This window comes from Copadichromis virginalis, linkage group LG20 (assembly GCF_057382275.1).
Source record: "Copadichromis virginalis isolate Kocher_CV1m ecotype Utaka linkage group LG20, C_Virginalis_male_GT1.1, whole genome shotgun sequence".
Lineage (NCBI taxonomy): Eukaryota > Metazoa > Chordata > Actinopteri > Cichliformes > Cichlidae > Copadichromis > Copadichromis virginalis.
The window spans coordinates 23,165,191-23,183,573 of record NC_140637.1 but is presented as its reverse complement, the minus strand read 5'-3'; the positions used below and the strand labels follow the sequence as shown (position 1 = coordinate 23,183,573).

The following is an 18,383-nucleotide window of genomic DNA, read 5'->3' as shown; positions in this document are numbered from 1 at the left end:
GAATATTTTGACAAACACAAGGCTGTGAAATAAGATTAATAGTCCTTTTAGCCAAGTACAGACAATAGACTATATATATTCAAACCAACATCACACATTAAAAGGAGCCCTTAGTGCATAGGTGTCAAACTCTGGCCCGCGGGCCAAATTTGGCCCGCAGCGTAATTACATTTGGCCCGCGAAGCCATACCAAATTACTATTAGAGCTGGCCTGCTGGTATTATACAGCTAATATATATATTGTTTAGTATTAAGCTTTGCTGTTCCATATTCAGTTTTTCAGCTAAACTTGTTTGAGTCCATAAAGACTCATTCTTATATCTGGAGGAAGATTTTTTTCTTCAATAAATATTAACGTTAGCCCGCGACTTTGTTCCATTTTGAATTTTGGCCCACTGTGTATTTGAGTTTGACACCCCTGCCTTAGTGCATAAATGTTTTTTTAAATGCAGCTGAATAATTAGGGTTACAATTTTATCTAATACTGGCTTTTATCACACTTGTTCATAGTTTATTAAAGCTGCACTTAGTTGCCACTAATTGTGCTCATGAAAAAAAGGAAATATATATTTGTACAGTACTGTGCACAACCCCTCACTGAGCCACCCTTCACTTCTTTATATTTTGCTAGGAAACTGGAAATTTGGGGCTGAGATTTATTGAAACGTACAAAAATTCCTGGAAAATAGTGTAGGTGAAAATAACTCTAAAAAGCTTGGAATGTCCACCTTCAATCACCAACACAGCCTGAACTCTGTTAGGAAAGCTTTCTTTTAATTTCTCAAAGAAGTCAAGCCAAGCCAGTTTATTTATACTGTGCACTGAAACACAACAGACACTGAACAAAGTGCTGTCACAACACTGGTTCATTCCTTGACATGGGTGGTTTTTTGTTGTTTTGTTTGTTTGTTTTCCATTAGTAGGTCAGTGTTAAGTGGTTTAACAAACAAATAACATTCTTCTGAAAATGTTAAGGTACAAGAACTGGACTGAAAATCATTTAAAAGACTTTAAGAGAACTATTGCTCAAGACTGCTTTAAAATATTACCAGAAAGTCTGGTTTCTTGGAAGCAAAATATAAGGACATAGGAGTGGCTCAAGACACAGCACTGTAAAGTTATTTAGATTTGGAGAGAGATTATGAAGCAAAACTAAAATTTAAAAACTGACTAAAAAGATTCATCTCCCCTCCCACCTACACGTGGCCTGTAAAAGGCCCTGTAAGCTTAAAATAAAAGTACATGCTGTTTATTGTGAATAGAAAAAACGGATCACGTGCATTCTGGGGCTTGAAGTCCAAGTGCAGCCGCGAAGCTGAAAGAGATTCCACTGAAGAAATACAAGTCCCATGATGCCTCAGCTGTGACTGCGCTCTTAACACCTGATTGTCAACAGGGCAGAAATGTCTGTGGTTAGCGTGGAAGACAGGCGCTCAACGATGGACAGCGAAGCGAAAACTTCCTCTGTATCGAACAGGTATAGAGTTTGTAGATTGCTTCGGAAACCTTTGGTATTATAGTACATTATTATGACGTTACTGGATGCATTTTTTTTTCATCTTATCCTGGCAGTTGGGTTAAGCATCTTTACGGAAACACGACCTGTTACACTGTACGTCCCAGTGGTACAGTAATTAATATATAATACGCCTGATAAATGTAACAGCAGTCTAGAAGTTACAGTATAATTATTAGTTTATTATAAATATAATAAACCCGAGGCCTGCTTTTTGAGTCTCTCTTTTTGTCCACTCTCTCTCCCTCTCTTTGGCTTTACGATCTGTCATCTTATTTTACACGAGGTTGCCTCGTAGCTTTACTTCATTGTAATCTTCGGAAGCGAAGAAATCACATCAAACACGTCTTTACCAAGCAGTCACTGTTAACTGAAACATGCTCACCTATTTTAACGTGTAATGGGAATCGCTAGAGAGAATTGGAGAGCTAGCTTAAAGCAGAGAAAGTGGACTAAGAGAGCTTTCTTTTAGCAGAGGTGGAAAGCACGCGCCTTGGTGTTTTCTGGAGGTACTGCGGCGTGAGTAAAGCGGGTATTTCTGGCAAATGTCATCTTCCTATGGGATATATAAGGTAACGGAACAGAATAACATTTGGGTTAGGTGACTAAGACTCAAGCTGAAGCACTTGGTCCAGTTGTTTGTCAGCTGCTGGTCTGCCTTAGATGTTCAATACCTCGTTATTCCACAAGAGGGCGGTATTGTATTGGTGTGTCCGGAACAGAGAAGTTCCTGCTCTTCTAGACGTCAACCTTAGTGGCTCGCAGGCTTTAAAGTTATACTCACATTATTAAATGTATGACCGCTGATATTAATATAGTTGTATGACAGAACTCAGTTGGTCACTAAACTATAACCTAACACAGAGGCACCATAAACTGTTAATTGAGGCAGTACCGGGCCAGTCGAGAGCTCTGCAAGGCAAAGGTTCTATGCACTGCAACCTCCCTTTATCACTGAATATATTTGACTTTTTTTTTAAATTAGTAAGTAAAGTCAGCATTACATGCTGTTACTAATACGTTTAGCTTATATTATAGTGTGTTTACAGTATTAGTTTTAGGTTAAGTGTTATTGCAGCCGAGACTTTGTAAGCCTCCTGTGCATCACTGTCGCCATAGCGAGATGGCTGAATGTTTGGCATAGAAACCAGTTCAGGCTTCTTGTTTCGATGTGGCTTTCTTGCTCTGCAGCTGTCCTCTCGATGAAGATTAAAGCGACAGTGACACTACCAAACCATTACAGTTCAGATTAGAGGAGAACACTCAATTCTCTTTCCCCTGTTGGTCCCCTGTATAATATAAAAAAGTGAATAAAGAGAAATGAAGTCTGGTCAGAATCCATGTTCCAAAATATTTGGAAAAGCTTTCATGTTGCTTTGTATTATAGCTAGTAGCTTCTCTAAGCTGCTTGATTGTTTTTCTGTGCACTGAAAAGCAATTAGTCCATCTCCTCTGAACTCTGAGCATAATGATTTGTTTTTCTGTACAAGTTGTGGCTAGGGAGGAGTGGAATGGCGTGCATGTGTGTGTGTGTCTGTGTGCGTTTCCCAGGGCTGTTCCCCAGACCGTCAGCTGATAGAGCAGCAGTGGTAGTGTTGGGTTTCATCATGCTGTTTATTCCCCAGTCTTCACTGTGAGTGAAAACAGGGAGGGGACTTTGCTCTTCGGGCGTGTGTGTGTGTGTTTGCTGTGGTGCTGACATCTCTAGACTCGGTATAAGGCACACAGAGGCACTGTATGTCCCCACAGGGTAAAAGCACATCAGCTCCCCTCTACCCTTCCCCTCTGTCATCCCCGCACCCCCTTCAATTTCTCTTCACCTCCCCAACACAGCCTGAGGCGTCTCTGTTGTGAATTCAGCCAACTGCATCAACATCAGAGGAGAATAATGGCTGGCTGTGTGACTGCGCTGCACTCTTGTTATTTATTTCTTTGTTTTGTCTTGTTTTGGGTTGTTTTTTCCACCCTCTAGTTTGTTTCTTCTCTTGTCACTCTCTTCTGGTTCCTCTTTCACCTCCGGCCACATACTGCGACACTGACTGCCAAAGACAGATGACCCAAGCTTGGCATGTGTCTGTGTGTGTTTATATATGTGGGTGTGTGCGTGTGTGTACCAGGAGTGGTGTGGTCTGGTTCTAACCCGGTGCTATTAATACACCCTAATGAACATAATCTGGAGGGCAGGTTATCCTCTTATGTTTGTTGGCTGGGCGTCTAATGGGAGGAGCAGCGAGTTCGTGAAAGAGGAGGGAAATGCTGTGCTGTAGTTTCACACTGAGTGCGCCTCCTCTACCAAGCTGCAGTGCCTTCTCTCTCGCTCTGTTGAGAGAATGGAAGAAATAGAAAGCTAAGCAAATGTTTAAAGTTTCGTTTCTCATCCAAGCCGATTCCCATGTATATTAACCACCTTCTGTCGCCACCTCTCTGGATGTGATGCTCCAGAGAGGAGCGCTGTTAAGTGTGTGTTTGAGTGCATATGAATATGTACACTGAGTATACCGGCTGACAATAGTATAGGATTAAAACACAACTTTTGGAGTACAAACACTGGAAGCTTCCCAGTTATGAACACTCTACCAGCTTACTCAGGAGCTAGAATATCTGGCTGTTGGACGCTAAGATCTGATGGCAGGTAAGTGCATTTTATTTCCTTTAATGTACTCCTTAGGTGACCTGGGCAACTTTATTCCTGTCTGTAGTTTAAATGTCCTTAAAATGTGTACAGCTAATGCTTTTAAAAGTCTGGATAAACAGGAAAGACAACTCCAAGTTGAAGCTCACTTGTTTATACCCTCTAGGTTTTTGTCTACATACTTTAGGAAATGTGGCACCTTCTAAGTGCAAACGTGATGTGAGGAACCGTAAAGTTTTTTTTAAACTGAGAATTTTACACTGACATTACAGTAGTGTTACGTACTTGTACATACTCGTTTTTTATGAAATCTTGTTGGACAAATGAACAAGCTGATGTGAAACAGTAGTCACTTTATGCAGCTAGGTTGTGTTAATTTACTCTTTGTGTGAGCCATTGTGGAGAAAGTAAAGAAAAACATGTCGCTTTACTGACATTAGATGTGACGTTGCGTCTTGATTTGCTGCTAATATTATCCTTCAATCTGCTGCCCATAAGGCTTAGATGTCTGCTTCATAAGGGCCTTCTCAGGTACCCCACACTATAACTTCTTATCACAAAGGTGCATTCATGTAATGTTTTGAAGCACTGGGTACTGTAAGTGTAACCACAGAACAAGGACATGATTCAGCACAGTCAGCTAAGCTAATCTTTTATTGCACACTAGTTGGGTTTTAACTGATAACCATACTTCAGTGAGCTATGTCCTGCGCACGCTCTCAGCAGTCTCCCACTCTGCTCCCTGGCTCCCTCTAACCAGGTGACCCTGGTGAGATAAGATAAATCTTTGTTCTCTCTTGTTTGCTCCTCTTCTGAGCTCCTGGCAGTCCACCTGGGCAGGTATATGACCTATATAAATGTGTGGAGCCTGACAGTTGACTGGAAAACAGAGGAAGATCTAAGACTTGTTTATTACAAACGCCGCTATAGTTATGGCCGCTGGCTTTTTACAGTCTTCACTGGGTGAAGTGTGGATGGCTCGGATAATGCAGTAAGTGTTCCAACTGTTGCTCAGTTAGGCATACCGCACACAGATGTTACGTTGTATTTGTTAAACAATGAACGCAGCAGTTGTTTTCATGATGATTGTGGGCGGCAATCGTTGAGCAACTTTAGATTGCTTCGCTAATCGAGTGGCATTTTCCTAAAAAAGCAATATTTTGTTTATCAAACGTCAGCGGCACAGCAGATTCTTGAGACGCTGACAAAATAGAGTTATGTAAGAGAAGTGAGGCTGTTGTTTTAGAGGAAGTAATAGAGAGGTTGCTCACCAATCTGCTCGACCAGTTCTTTGTACCAAGTTTTTTCTCTGCTCTGAATTCCAGTTACTCACAACTGCCGAATGATTTGTAAAGGCACAACATTAAACTTAGTCATTATAGGTTAAGTAACTTACAATAGTGAAAGAGTAGCCCATATGTGCAGCTGTTTGCAGTTTAGACACAAAACTCTTGCAATGGGTATTACATAAATTTCTTTCTTAATTTCTTCTATCTTACAGAACAGATGAGAGACCATCAGGTGTAGTTTGAATAAGTCAATGCAAATTCACTCCATGCCTCGCTCGCCTAAGCACCTTGTACCTGTTTTGAATTGGCTTGTTGTCATTTGTTTATGAGGGCCTTTTTGCAGCAATCTTTTCGCTCGTAAAACTGATCACAGGACTATTCGATTAGTTGAATCAACATTTCTCCACTTCTAACATGTTCTGTAGGTGTTTTTAGGTACTGTAACCACCTGCTTTTCTAGCATGCTGTCTTTCCAGTGGCGGATACCTGATCCTTTCAATTGGTAAAATACAATGGACTATGAAAACACAATCCATCACTTTGACTCTATAATTCTCTTATGGTTATGGGGAGCTTTAGATGTAATATATTATACCATCTGTACATTAGTACCTGCAGCAGTTACACTGGACAAGACTGGACAAAGTTGACAGGTTGAAAAATTAACCAGTGACAGGAGGGAAAATGCTACACTGCTGTTTTGTTGGTAACTAACTGGGCCGCCTTTCTTTAGTCAATCTGTTCATCCATTGCATGGTTACATGCCACAAACAATGTCTGTCTCTGTGTGTCTAATGTGTCACCGGGCATTAGATACAAGGGGACAACAAGGCTATACCAAATAAGAGATTGCTATTTCAGTGGGACTGATCCTGTATATTACATTGGTATGTTATTGCCTTGATTCTGTTGTTTTACCTCGTTACCTTTCCATGAACGCTCACCGATGTTAGAAGTTGAAATCATGACACAGCACATTCGGGTTCAGTGTGTCTTACTATATACAGGTGGAGAAGATGTGATGATGGAGAATGTTGGCGTTATACTGCTACGCAAAAGGTTTTATGAAACCCAGAAAAATGCAGTGACAAGAAGGAAAGTTGCTTCCTGTGTACCAGAGAGTAATGTCATGTTTCTCATCTGCAGTGGAGGTGGCGAGGGATCACTCGACCGTCTCCTCCCCTCGGTAAGCACAGGCCTCTCGCCCAGGAAAAGGACAACCAGCCAGTGTAAGTCAGAGCCTCCTCTGCTACGCACCTCCAAACGAACAATCTACACTGCTGGTCGCCCACCCTGGTACAACGAGCATGGAACACAGTCCAAAGAGGCATTTGTCATTGGTAAGAAGAATGACTTTCTGTGTTTGACATTTAGACATCATAAAGATCTATGACCTGTCAGAGCCCCAGCTTAGATTAAGTGGTGAGTTTTCATCTAAAGTATTATAAATATGTTCGGATTGTACCTTTAAATTTAGGAAACTAATGAATAATTGTTTATAAACTAACCTTATACTTTGTATAAGTGAAAATTTTTAATGTTTAGAAAACTCAGGGAATGCACACATTAGCATAATTTCTTCCCATATAGTTGTGGCACAAAGTTGTCATTACCTTATTTAAGGTAAGGTAAGGCATTTTCTTGGCGTATTTGACCATTTTATGAAGAAGAAAGCTTGAGAAACCTAAGCCCAGTTAGAGATGCACTGGTTAAAATTAGTTGTTTTTCACAAACTGGAGAGTTTCCTCTTTGGCAGAGTGTTTTTAAATACAGGAAAGCCCTGCTATACTAGTGATAAAGGGCATTAACTCACAATTTCTCACTGGATGGAGCAAAGCAGATCCATCCAAGTATGTTAAAGATGGGTGTGCCCTGCTATCAGGAAGTGCTGAACTATGTGAAAAATAGGAATAAAGAGAACGTTTATGTTGAAGAATGTTATTGGCTCTGTTTCTGCATGCCTTTTTAAAATAGCCTAAAGCAACCTCACAATGCACTCAAACAAGTCTTGCCAAACTAGTCAAACTACTGATAGCATGTTTGCACCAAGTGAAGGTACACTTACCAAACACTTTATTAGGGCCACCTTGCTGGTACCAGGTTGGATCTCCTTTGGCCTTCAGAACAGCCTTAATTCATGACATAGATTGAAAAAAGTACTGGAAACATTGCTCAGAGATTTTTGTCCACATTGACATGGACTGATTCTTATATAGCGCTATTTTACCTCAGCACTCAAAGCGCTTGTTTTTTTTATTGACATGACAGCATCACACAGTTACTGCAGATTTGTTGGCTGCACATCTCAAAGGTGTTTTCTCACTTGCATTGATCTGTGACTGTGGAGGCCATTTGAGTAACTCCTTGTCATGCTTAAGGATCCACTTTGAGATGAGTTGAGATTTGTAACACGGCACATTTTCCTGCTGGAAAATGTGACCACATGAACATGGTCAGTAACAATACTTGGACTGTGGCATTTAAACATTGCTCAAGTCGCTACTAAGGAGTCCAAAGTTTGTCAAGAAAATATCCGCCACATCATTACACCGCCCTGAAGGCAGGGTGGTTAGATTAGATTAGCCTCTATTGTCCTCTGGGGACAAATTTACCTTGGACAAGCGAGGGAAACACATCATGTAAAATAACACACATATGCAAACACTCACAGAGAAAATGTAACTCCAACTCACAGTTTTGTACCTTTTTCCTGAAGACATCAACTCATAATCATTATAAAGGATGTCATTTTTGTCCGTAGTAATTTTAACTATCTTTGAATCAGATTTTGAATTTGGGATCTGAGCTTGACAGAAAGGTTTTCAAACCATGTAGTGATACCATAACAGATAATAGATTCAACAGCTCCCCTAACATCACGCATTTATTCACTCCAAGGTAGCCTTAAGCTCTGAAAACCTCTGACTCTGCCATCTGAACGTCACAGCAGACGTTTTTCCAATTTCCTTTTTTCCAGTTTTGTTGACCCCTGGAAACTGTAGCATCAGATTTTCTATTTTGGGGTCATCCTCTGTAAAATCTAGAGATGGTTGTGTGGGAAAATCCCAGTAGATAAGCAGTTTGTGAAATAATTACAGTAAAACCATACCTATTAGTCATTTCAACTTTCTTCCCAATTCTGATGAACTTTTTAAACGTCTGCAGATCATCTTGACCATGTCAACTTGCCTAAATTCTTTTGTTTTTGTAATTTAACTGGAAGGAAGTTATTACTCAATGGCTGTTTGTCAATTTTTAATTTCAGGCCTGTGTGGTGGCAGCGCTTCAGGAAAGACAACTGTAGCAAGGAAAATCATAGAAGCTTTAGATGTACCCTGGGTTGTACTACTCTCAATGGACTCTTTTTACAAGGTATTTCTGTGGTGTCTACAAAACCGTATATGTCCTTTTGCATGCAGTGATACATTTGTCACTGTATCTGTGAAGTTGTTAAAAGTTATCTGAATTTTTAAATGTTGCTGCATGTCTAAATAAGTGTTTAGAGTTATAAATAAGACATGTGATAGGTCCAAGAAACTCTGTTCTTATCACTTTTGTCTTGAATGGCTGTTAACCACCCAGGGGCCTAAAGGAAGGCTAAAGAAAAGCGAGCCTGAGTGCAGGAAACAGGGTGAAAGAGAAAAGGAAACATTTCCTTTGGATCCCAGAGGGAAAATGAGAAAAAGAGGTTTTGATTAGAGAGAGAGAAGAAACAGAGTAGATAAAATATAAGGAGGCAGTGCTGAAAACAAGGATGAAAACACAGTGATGGGTGTTAGGGGGAGAGAAAAAGAGATGTAGTGAACAGTGTAGCAAGAGCCATCATTCTTGCCCCCTCTACACCTCCACCCACTCTCTAGTTGTGTAATCCTGTCAAAATCTGACAGCGGCAGATCAGACTGTGCAGAGTTGGAGGGATTTACCAGTGACCAGTGCCGCTGTAGCCCTCAGCAAATGGTGGTCTGCTCACCACATTTTACAAAAGATTGCCATTTATTTTCAGTTAATCTATGCATTTTTATATTTTGCTTTTTTTCCAGTATAACATTGGTTTATTACATAAATATGTTACCAGTTCATTTGAGAAGGGAGTGTTGCTGTTCATTAACTGCCAAATACCAGGACTGGGTTTTTAATGTTCAACCACCCAAAGGACAGATACGTGCGTGCACATACCACCTCGTACGGATGTCACTGTGGCACATGATGTCCTCCTAAATTTAGGTCCCCAAACTTCTCTGCTCTCGATCAGCGATCTGTGCCAAAATGTTTTTGCGTTATTATTTGTGAATGCATCATTTGTTGTACTGCAAAACACGTGTGTAATGTTAGTTGACTAAGAGATTTTTCTTTTGATATGCAAATATTATTATGTGTTCATGCCATTTTCTCAGGAAATCTTGTAGCATTGAAAAGCAGCATGCAGTGGTGACATACTCTAACTTCAGTATCATGGCAATCCTCAGGTCCTGTCCCCAGAGCAGCAGGCAATGGCTGCCAGTAACGACTATAACTTTGACCACCCAGATGCCTTTGACTTTGATTTGCTGACACACACCTTGCGCAAACTCAAACAGGGCAAGAGCGTGAAAATCCCTGTGTATGACTTTACAACTCACGGGAGACAAAAGGACTGGGTAAGGATGAATGCACAGACCCAAACATTTGGCTTTGTATTTTTAAGTTATTAAGTAGCGTGTCATTTTTGCATATAATCCCTCCTTTTTGTTTACCGAAGAAGGTTTTAATCCTCTTTTCTATAGATTTAGCTGCATTGTAAAGCTGTACATCTCCAGATGGTCTCCGACAGATCGCTATTGTGATATCTGTCTACTTCTCTTTATCCTATCACACACAGACATTCACACATTAGTGAGGCAAGTCAGTTTGAGAGCTTACAACGATTGTTGGAATACATGCACACTTAATGTGTAGTGCTTTAATGCCCTCGTTCTCATTTTTGGTATGTAAATTTTATTGTGTTATTACATGTACATGTCTCTGCCCCAGAAAACAGTTTATGGAGCCAGTGTTATCATCTTTGAGGGAATCATGGCCTTTGCAGATAAAGAACTGTTGCAGGTAAGAGAAGGTCATTAGCCCTGAACAAACCAATACAAGGTCCTACTGTCAGCTTTGTTGTCAAAAATATGTATTACCTAATAAAAAAAACCACTCTTAGAAAACACATACAAGTGGTGTAAGAGGTCTTTATTAAACAAGAGGTAGCTGTTTATTTTTCCCATGTTGTGTACATAGACAAGATTTGCAGGTTTTTAAAATAGATTCAGCATATGCATGATAGCCCAAGATAAGTAAATAGATTGAAAAGCCTGATATGTTTGTATGCACTGTGTGTCAGCTAATATGTGCAGAGAAGTGAATATTGATTTAAAGATAAGAAAAAAATATCTGCAGTACATAGTTTGTCCACTTGAGGGCGCTGACATGTTTGTTTTTCAACTGTTAAGTGTCATCGATTTAAAAGACGTAATGGTTCTGAATAACTGCAGTATCAACTGCAACACAGTAAAGTTAATGAGTTTTTTCCTTTAAAGGTCTGTTAAAATCAGAAGTCATTGTAAGCAAAAGAGAAGCAAACATTTTCATTAGTTATCTAATATTCATTCATTTTTCATCTATACTTACATTGACGTTGCAGGAAATATTTTTTGCTTTCAGATCTTTCATTCATTCACTCAATTTTTTTCTAGAATTTCTTGCAGGCTTTCACAATAACCCTTTAAAAATACAAATTTGAATACAGTTTGGTATTTTAAGCTCGCTATTTTCATGTCATCTGTTTGTGAATGTGTCTTATATTACTTTGTGTTGATCTAATCAACTTGTTTTTCCAGTTGCTGGACATGAAGATCTTTGTGGACACAGACTCTGACATCCGCCTGGTGCGCCGATTGAGGAGGGACATTACAGAAAGGGGCCGAGATATCGAGGGGGTCATCAAGCAGTATAACAAGTTTGTTAAGCCAGCTTTTGAACAATACATTGAGCCTACCATGCGACTGGCTGATATCGTGGTGCCACGTGGTGAGTATATACCAACATACTTTCATGTACATGTTCAGTATAGCAGCAACAATCCTAAAAAGATTTAAAATTAAAGCCTCATTTTTATGCTTTCTTTTTTTTCCGGTCAGGAGGTGGCAACATGGTGGCAATCGACTTGATCGTACAGCATGTTCACAGTCAGTTGGAGGAGGTAAGTGAGGTCATGCTTACAGACATAAATATAAATACACACGCAGAAAATCTGTCATGCCACTTAAATAGTTAATTTGGGGGGAGAATTATAACCTTTCATTTGTCCTTTTTCTTGATGGCCTCCGGGTCAGTACATCTAGTTATGTTATTGCATTCATAAGAGGGTGTATGTGCAGGCTCCCCTTCAGTATGTGCCTGTAATTTCAAGGCAGATCACCCCCTCTAGTGGAAAGAAACTTTACTGAGGCTGAATGTCTGTAAGTGCTTTGGGGAAAGGTTTAATCATTAACACTCAATGGAAAAAACTGTTCTAAACTGGTTTTGGTTTTGCTAACTTTCCTAGTAACAGTAACAAACTGTAGTTATTTGGTTCAGAGAACATAAATTTTAAATTGCTTTGTTTTTTTATCTTCTACTTTTTCTTCTCTTATGTGTTTATTTGAACACTCAAAAAACTTGACAAGATTTTAAAAAGTGTTTAATTATTAGTCATTTTCTGAATCTACTGCCAAAGCACTTAAAGCAAGAAGGCTAAATGATGTTTTCTGAAATGTGCTCTATGAAAACAGGGCTTCTGTTTCTGTTTTCTTATCATTTCATACTTGAGAAGAAGAATGAATATGAATATAGCCCTTTAAATATGGCATATATGTGTGGTTTAGTGATTTACACAAACAAACAATCCCTGGTTAGACCCTTGGAGGAGACTCAAATCCCTTTGGGGAAGGACATCCGGCTAATGCAGAGCTCCCCACTGTGGTGACCCCTTGTGAATAAGGGAGCAGCTAAAAGTAGCTTCCTCAAATAAAGAAAATATGTCAGATGGAGCTTGCTGACAGAAATAGGTTTCAGTGTTTTAACCATATTAACCTCTTGCTGTGGTTATTTGTCCTGCATTAATTCAAACCAAACTAATCTCCAGGCATTTAGTTTAGGAATAAATGTAATCACAGTGGAAACATTACATCCTAATACATAATTATGCAGCATTAGTCACACAGCCTTATAAGACACCCTATCTTCATACTTGTCATACACAATGTCGATTGATGGCCTGTTAGACGCACTTTGGGATTAGCTGTGCAACATGCACTAATCACTGGTCACCAAAGGCACGCTCTTGGCTGTCGGAGCACTTTGCCCTACTGTGCAGTTTGCTTTGTTCCCTCACAACATACACACACTGAAACACATATGCTGCTGATGGACTGCTCTCTCACTCTCTCCCCCTCATCACCAAATCCCTCCATTGCTTGCAGCGGGAACTCAGCGTCAGGTAGAGTGGCCTTTATCCTTTATATCGTTCTCTCCTCAACATCTGCCCAGTTCCCCTGCTGCACCAGCTTTTTTACTGGGAGAGCGAGAATAAATGTCAAATCAGAAGAGAGCAAAACCAACCTCTACCTTCCACCGACGTGCTGGCTGCCATGACACGTCACCAGGCGGCATTCTTGTATCTTGTAGCTAACCAAATATGGCTAATTAGTGCTCTGTCAGTGGGGACATAATACACGGTTAAGACTCGGTCCACACCACCTCAGAATAAGAAGAAGTGGATCAAAATGTGCGAAAACTGCTGTCAACATTTAAAAGCTGCACTCTGATAAGAAGTTTGAAAGTGGTGTAGTGCAGCCAGCATTCAGTGTAAAGGTGTTGGTTTTCCTTCTCTCTACCTTTTAAAGAAATGACAACTCACACTCTTCCTGCCTTCTGTGTCTAAAAATACACCAATGAGTCAAGTCACTGACCCCTCCTTTCAGCAGCAGCAAGAATAAGAGAGAGAGTGACTACAACTGAAAACGAGAGAGAGAGGAAGCTCTTGCTACAGCTATTGTTGACTATCGCATACCTCAGCCACAGAAAAAGTTTCCAATACCCTACTACAAAGCGCTGAGTTTTTCCATTGAATGTCGGCCACAGTATCTGAGACAGAGAGAGAGAGGAAGTGAGCTTGGTGTCTGTCTTTAGACACAGGATGTGCTGGGGCCTGTGAGCTGAAATACCAACTTCTACTGTTCTACACAGTGTAAGAGTGACAGCCACACGATAGTTTGTGCACCTCCCACGCATACACGCAAGGGATGCATGGGTACAGATATCAAAATCGGAGCTAACACTTGGTTGGTTTCTTTTTCTCATTGCATTATTATTATTATTATTATTATTATTATTATTATTATTACTATTAAATTTTGATGTCATTTAGTTCAAGGACTTTTGACATTTGCAATTCTGGCTGTCACACTTTTCACTGTTCTCGATAATCTTTTCATCCACCTGATTTTATGTCTTTTCTCATTTTTCTTCCTCTTATCTGTTGTTGTTTTTTTTTTGGTTTGTTTTTTTGTTTATCTGTGTCCCTCCCCATAGAGGAAACTTCGCTGGGATATGTGAGCAGACATGCTATGATTTCTCTTTTCTTTGCATCTGGCTAATGTGTATCTCAGTGGCATTGCAGTCAGTCTAGTGTGAACAACACTGCATCACTGAGAATTTGTAAAAGCGTGTCTATTCCCCTCAAGTCCAAGGTAGAGCGAGGCTAACAAGGCATTCAGAACTAATATTTATTCATGCAAACATGGGGAAATATTAGAAGTGCAGCCCTACCATGGGAAACTAATTATGCATGTGTTTATATTGCACATTTAAATCTTTTATTTGTATCTGTATAATTATAATTTTCAAATTAATCTATTTTTCCATTATCACGGTCTCTGTGGTGTTGTTATTTTCCACTGAAATACTCAAAACTGGCCCTGTGTGCGCTGCAATTTTGTGTGTGTGCTTCTTCCCAAGCACTCCCATTACTGTGGGTACACTGCCATTATCAACTTTACTCTAACTGCTATTGAAAAATTATTTGTGTGGGGTTTTTTTGTGTTATTTATTTATCTGTTTTTGCATGCACACACAGGTCTGTGTGTGTGTTAAAGTGTGTATGTGCACGTGTGTGTGTGTGTATGACCTTGCACATACTGTACACATGCGTGCAGAGCAGTCTTAATTGCACTGGCTTTCACGTGTTGCACTCATGCGTCTGTCCATCTTTTCTCTTTTCCGCTGCTCTCGGCGTGTACCACCCCCGCGCTACTATTTGTTGCCGTGGTTACAGGGCAGCCCTGGCTTCCGCACACCAGGCCCAACCCCTCCCCCAGACCCTCAGCGTTCTGGAGAGCACACCTCAAGTCAGGGGCATGCACACCATCATCAGGTAAAAGCTAAGAAAGCACATTGTTGTTCCGTTAATAACTGCATTTGTTTTCATGGAAACCTGGACGGTGGAAAGCTGCCGAATAAACCTTCGATCCTTCTTTTCTCGACCATCACATCTAGAAACAAGGAGACCAGTCGCGATGAGTTCATCTTTTACTCTAAGAGGTTGATGCGGCTGCTGATTGAGCGAGCCCTCTCCTTCCTCCCCTCACAGGTCCCAAACACAAACACAAAACGGTTCAATTCAAGTATTGTATTACACTCTTTCTTAATTAAGTTACGTTCTTTATACCAAGGAGGGCATTTAAACAATTGGAAAACTACCACAGATAGAGAGAGGTGTAGGAGAAAGAAAGCATGAGATAACCTCTCAATAGAAAGATGCTGACAAGTCACACACGGAGACCGTGCTACAGTGTGTGGCCCTGAAATGGGGAAAAATCTGAAAAGGCACTGATAAATGGAAAAAAGAATCTCCCCATCTGTCTTCAACAAAGAAAATCAGATAGACATAGTGTATTGGCCTGCCACATGAGTATGGAAACTTATCAAGTCACCACAGTGGAAAGTTTCCATATCTTTATCGCAACATTCAGTGTGCATTTCACAAATGCACGTGACCGACAATTCAGCATTCACTGTAGCTTGTCACAGTATATTTTCCTTACTGTGGTAGACTATAGCATCGTTCTAAAGCTCTTATGATTTTTAATATTACCTCAGGTCCACATAGTGCAGACCCCCCAGGGAGAGGATTACGAAGGCAAGACTTTCCACGGAAAGAGGGTGAGTGAACTCCATTTGCTTCCTGCTATATTCTCTGTGCGTTATTTTTAATTGAGAAAAAAAGAAAAACATTCTGAAGAGTTTTGTCTCGAAACTAAATTGATGCAATTAACCTCTGCTTAATTTCTGTACCCCTCTTTGTTTTGCTTTAGATCACAGGGGTGTCCATCCTGAGAGCCGGGGAGACCATGGAGCCGGCTCTGAGGGCCGTATGCAAAGACGTCCGCATCGGCAAGATCCTCATCCAGACCAACCAGGACACTGGAGAGCCAGAGGTAATAAACCACATTAATGTCACATGCTGTCAAAAACCTATAACCAAAAACAATTTTGGTTATATGAGTTTTTACATTTACACATTTTCACAGTAACCTCCTTTGGCCTAGTTTGCCATGAAGCAGTTGTTTGTAATATTAGAGGTTTTCTATATGTATATATATAGCTGTAGGTCATATGTGTCACATTTTAGCGTGAACCCACATCCTGTCTGTGCACAATTTTAGCTCCATTATCTTCGTCTACCGAAAGACATCAGTGAGGACCACGTGATTCTAATGGACTGCACTGTGTCCACTGGAGCTGCTGCCATGATGGCCGTGCGAGTCCTGCTGGTGGGTGCACCCAGTTGTTCACAACAATGCCAATGCCTCCTGTGCAAATGAATTGCACATGTAGATCATTTTTCACAGTTGTGTTTTCAATTTCAGGATCATGATGTTCAAGAGGACAAGATCCTGCTGGTTTCTTTGCTCATGGCTGAAATGGGAGTCCATTCTGTTGCTTACGCGTTCCCGCAGGTCAAAATCATCACCACGGCTGTCGACAAGAAAGTCAACGATCTCTTTCACATCATACCTGGAATAGGTGAGCAATGCTGAGGAAGCAGGAAGGACAGGACAGTTTTAAAGTCATTGAAATGTAAAAATAAGCATTGTAGCACTGTATTTATATTTTTTATCGATGTCGTTTATTGTTGTTTTTTAGGAAACTTTGGAGATCGGTATTTTGGAACAGACGCACCGCCTGACTGGAGTGATGAAGACATGGATGAGCCCAGTTACTAAATCAATTGCTGTCAGTTGACTTACTTTTTGAGAGTCAGGGCTGTGCTCCTGGACGATATGAAGACATACCATTTGCCCCCGTATGGCTGCTGTTGAAAAAAAAAAGACTAAAGAGAAGAAAAATGTTGCTTATTTGTATCTGTTTGGTTTTTTTTAAATAATGTTATTTAAATTTGTGTTAAATATATTTTTATTTGTACAGAATGTAATAAGGTCAGAGCGTTTTAGCACTTAAATTGTGACAATCTCTATCGATTTCTGCAGAAATGTTCTGAAAAGATTTTTCTAGCCTTAAACTGTGGACGACACAACTGAATGTGAAATTGCATGCGACATAAAAGGAAAAGAAAGAAAAAAAGAAGTAAACTTTTTAAGGTTATTTTTTACCACGCTCCTTCCTCACAACTTTCACAAAAGTAAAATCAGAACATGAACTCATGTTGCTCAACTTCCATCGCCATGAGCACTTTCTGAAGGACCATTCAATCGGAAAATGTGTAGGTGTATTTTTTTTTGTCTCTCTCTTTTTTTTTTAGCTCACTGGTTCACTCTTTTCCTTCTCTGTGGATGCTGACCTAACCAGTTGAAAAGGATGTTGAAAAGCATTTTTCATTATACGGCTTTAAGTGCGTACTTGTGGTGCGTATTTATGCAGAATGTCGCTCATTTGCATATTTTTTTACTATGGATAGTCCTGACCAGTCAGCGAGCAACTCGTACGTCTTTTTGTTGCAGTGAAAATGGGTCATCTTCATTTATGTGAAGTGTTTATTTTAGTCCCTCAGATCCCAATTTATCCCTCCATTATTTCATTTTTTTCAGCAGCCCATCAGATTGTTTGTTCAAAAACGGCTTTTGTGGACATATGAACTCAAAATATCCAAAGGTCACAAAGAGTCCTGATAGTGCCTCATCTTTAAACTGTCACGCTAAAAATGAATGAGATCTGTCAATGCCGTTGCCTGTTTAACATTTCCTTACTGTTTGCTGAAAATGATGCTTTAGTTTGCCAAACACGAGGCGCTTCGCTTCATCCTTGCGGGTATACGAGTCCGGGATATTTGAGGAAAGTTGTCTATAAACTTCTGATATTATAAACCGGGCCATAATTACCATTACACAGTGTTCAGTTTAACAACATTTTCTATTTTTTCACAGTTATTTGCTTTTTTCAGGAAAGGATTCATAAAACGACAAAGGAAAAAACAAAAACATTGCACTGAAACTGTAAATCTGTTCTGTCACATACGCAGCAAGTTCACCTTTAAATATTAATTGTGTGTTAATGTACATTAAATGTGCACGGGTATGAACCGATTGTGTTATGTTGCCTCATTGGGTTTTACTCATCTGCATGTTTTGATTTTAATTCTTTTTGGGACTTTGTTTGGTTTTGTTTTGCTTTTTTTAAATATTGAATAAAAGTGCAATACAACTTTTAAACTGCTCACAGTTTATTTATGCGAAATGTGAATTTCAGAATCTAGTATTCTGCCAGCTCCCACGACTTATCTGAAAATATTCTCCACTCTGGCTGATTAAAATACACCTGCAAAAAACATAAAGCAGGGTGAATATTTCTACCTTTATCAACACATTTCGAGAACGAGAGACACATTACCTACACTCAATGAACAGGAAGGATATTGTGGTTGTCCTCT

General features: G+C 39.9%; 1 protein-coding gene across 5 annotated transcripts; it reads left to right on the top strand.

Moving 5' to 3' along the window:
- Positions 1-1,364: 1,364 nt before the first annotated feature.
- On the top strand, positions 1,365-18,165 carry uckl1b (uridine-cytidine kinase 1-like 1b). 5 transcript variants are annotated; one of them, XM_085442923.1, is made up of 15 exons: positions 1,365-1,477; positions 6,584-6,777; positions 8,703-8,809; positions 9,904-10,074; positions 10,448-10,519; positions 11,296-11,485; positions 11,596-11,657; positions 14,030-14,049; positions 14,772-14,870; positions 14,993-15,086; positions 15,596-15,658; positions 15,811-15,933; positions 16,162-16,269; positions 16,366-16,522; positions 16,643-18,165. In XM_085442923.1, the coding sequence occupies exons 1-15, from the start codon at positions 1,404-1,406 to the stop codon at positions 16,720-16,722; spliced, it is 1,614 nt and encodes a 537-aa protein (XP_085299049.1). In that variant the 5' UTR covers positions 1,365-1,403; the 3' UTR covers positions 16,723-18,165. The 5 variants fall into 5 exon arrangements, with proteins under 5 accessions (XP_085299049.1, XP_085299050.1, XP_085299052.1 ...); XM_085442924.1 differs by lacking the exon at positions 14,030-14,049 and adding an exon at positions 12,919-12,935; XM_085442926.1 differs by lacking the exons at positions 1,365-1,477; positions 14,030-14,049 and adding exons at positions 3,233-4,148; positions 12,919-12,935.
- The last annotated feature ends 218 nt before the right edge of the window (positions 18,166-18,383 follow it).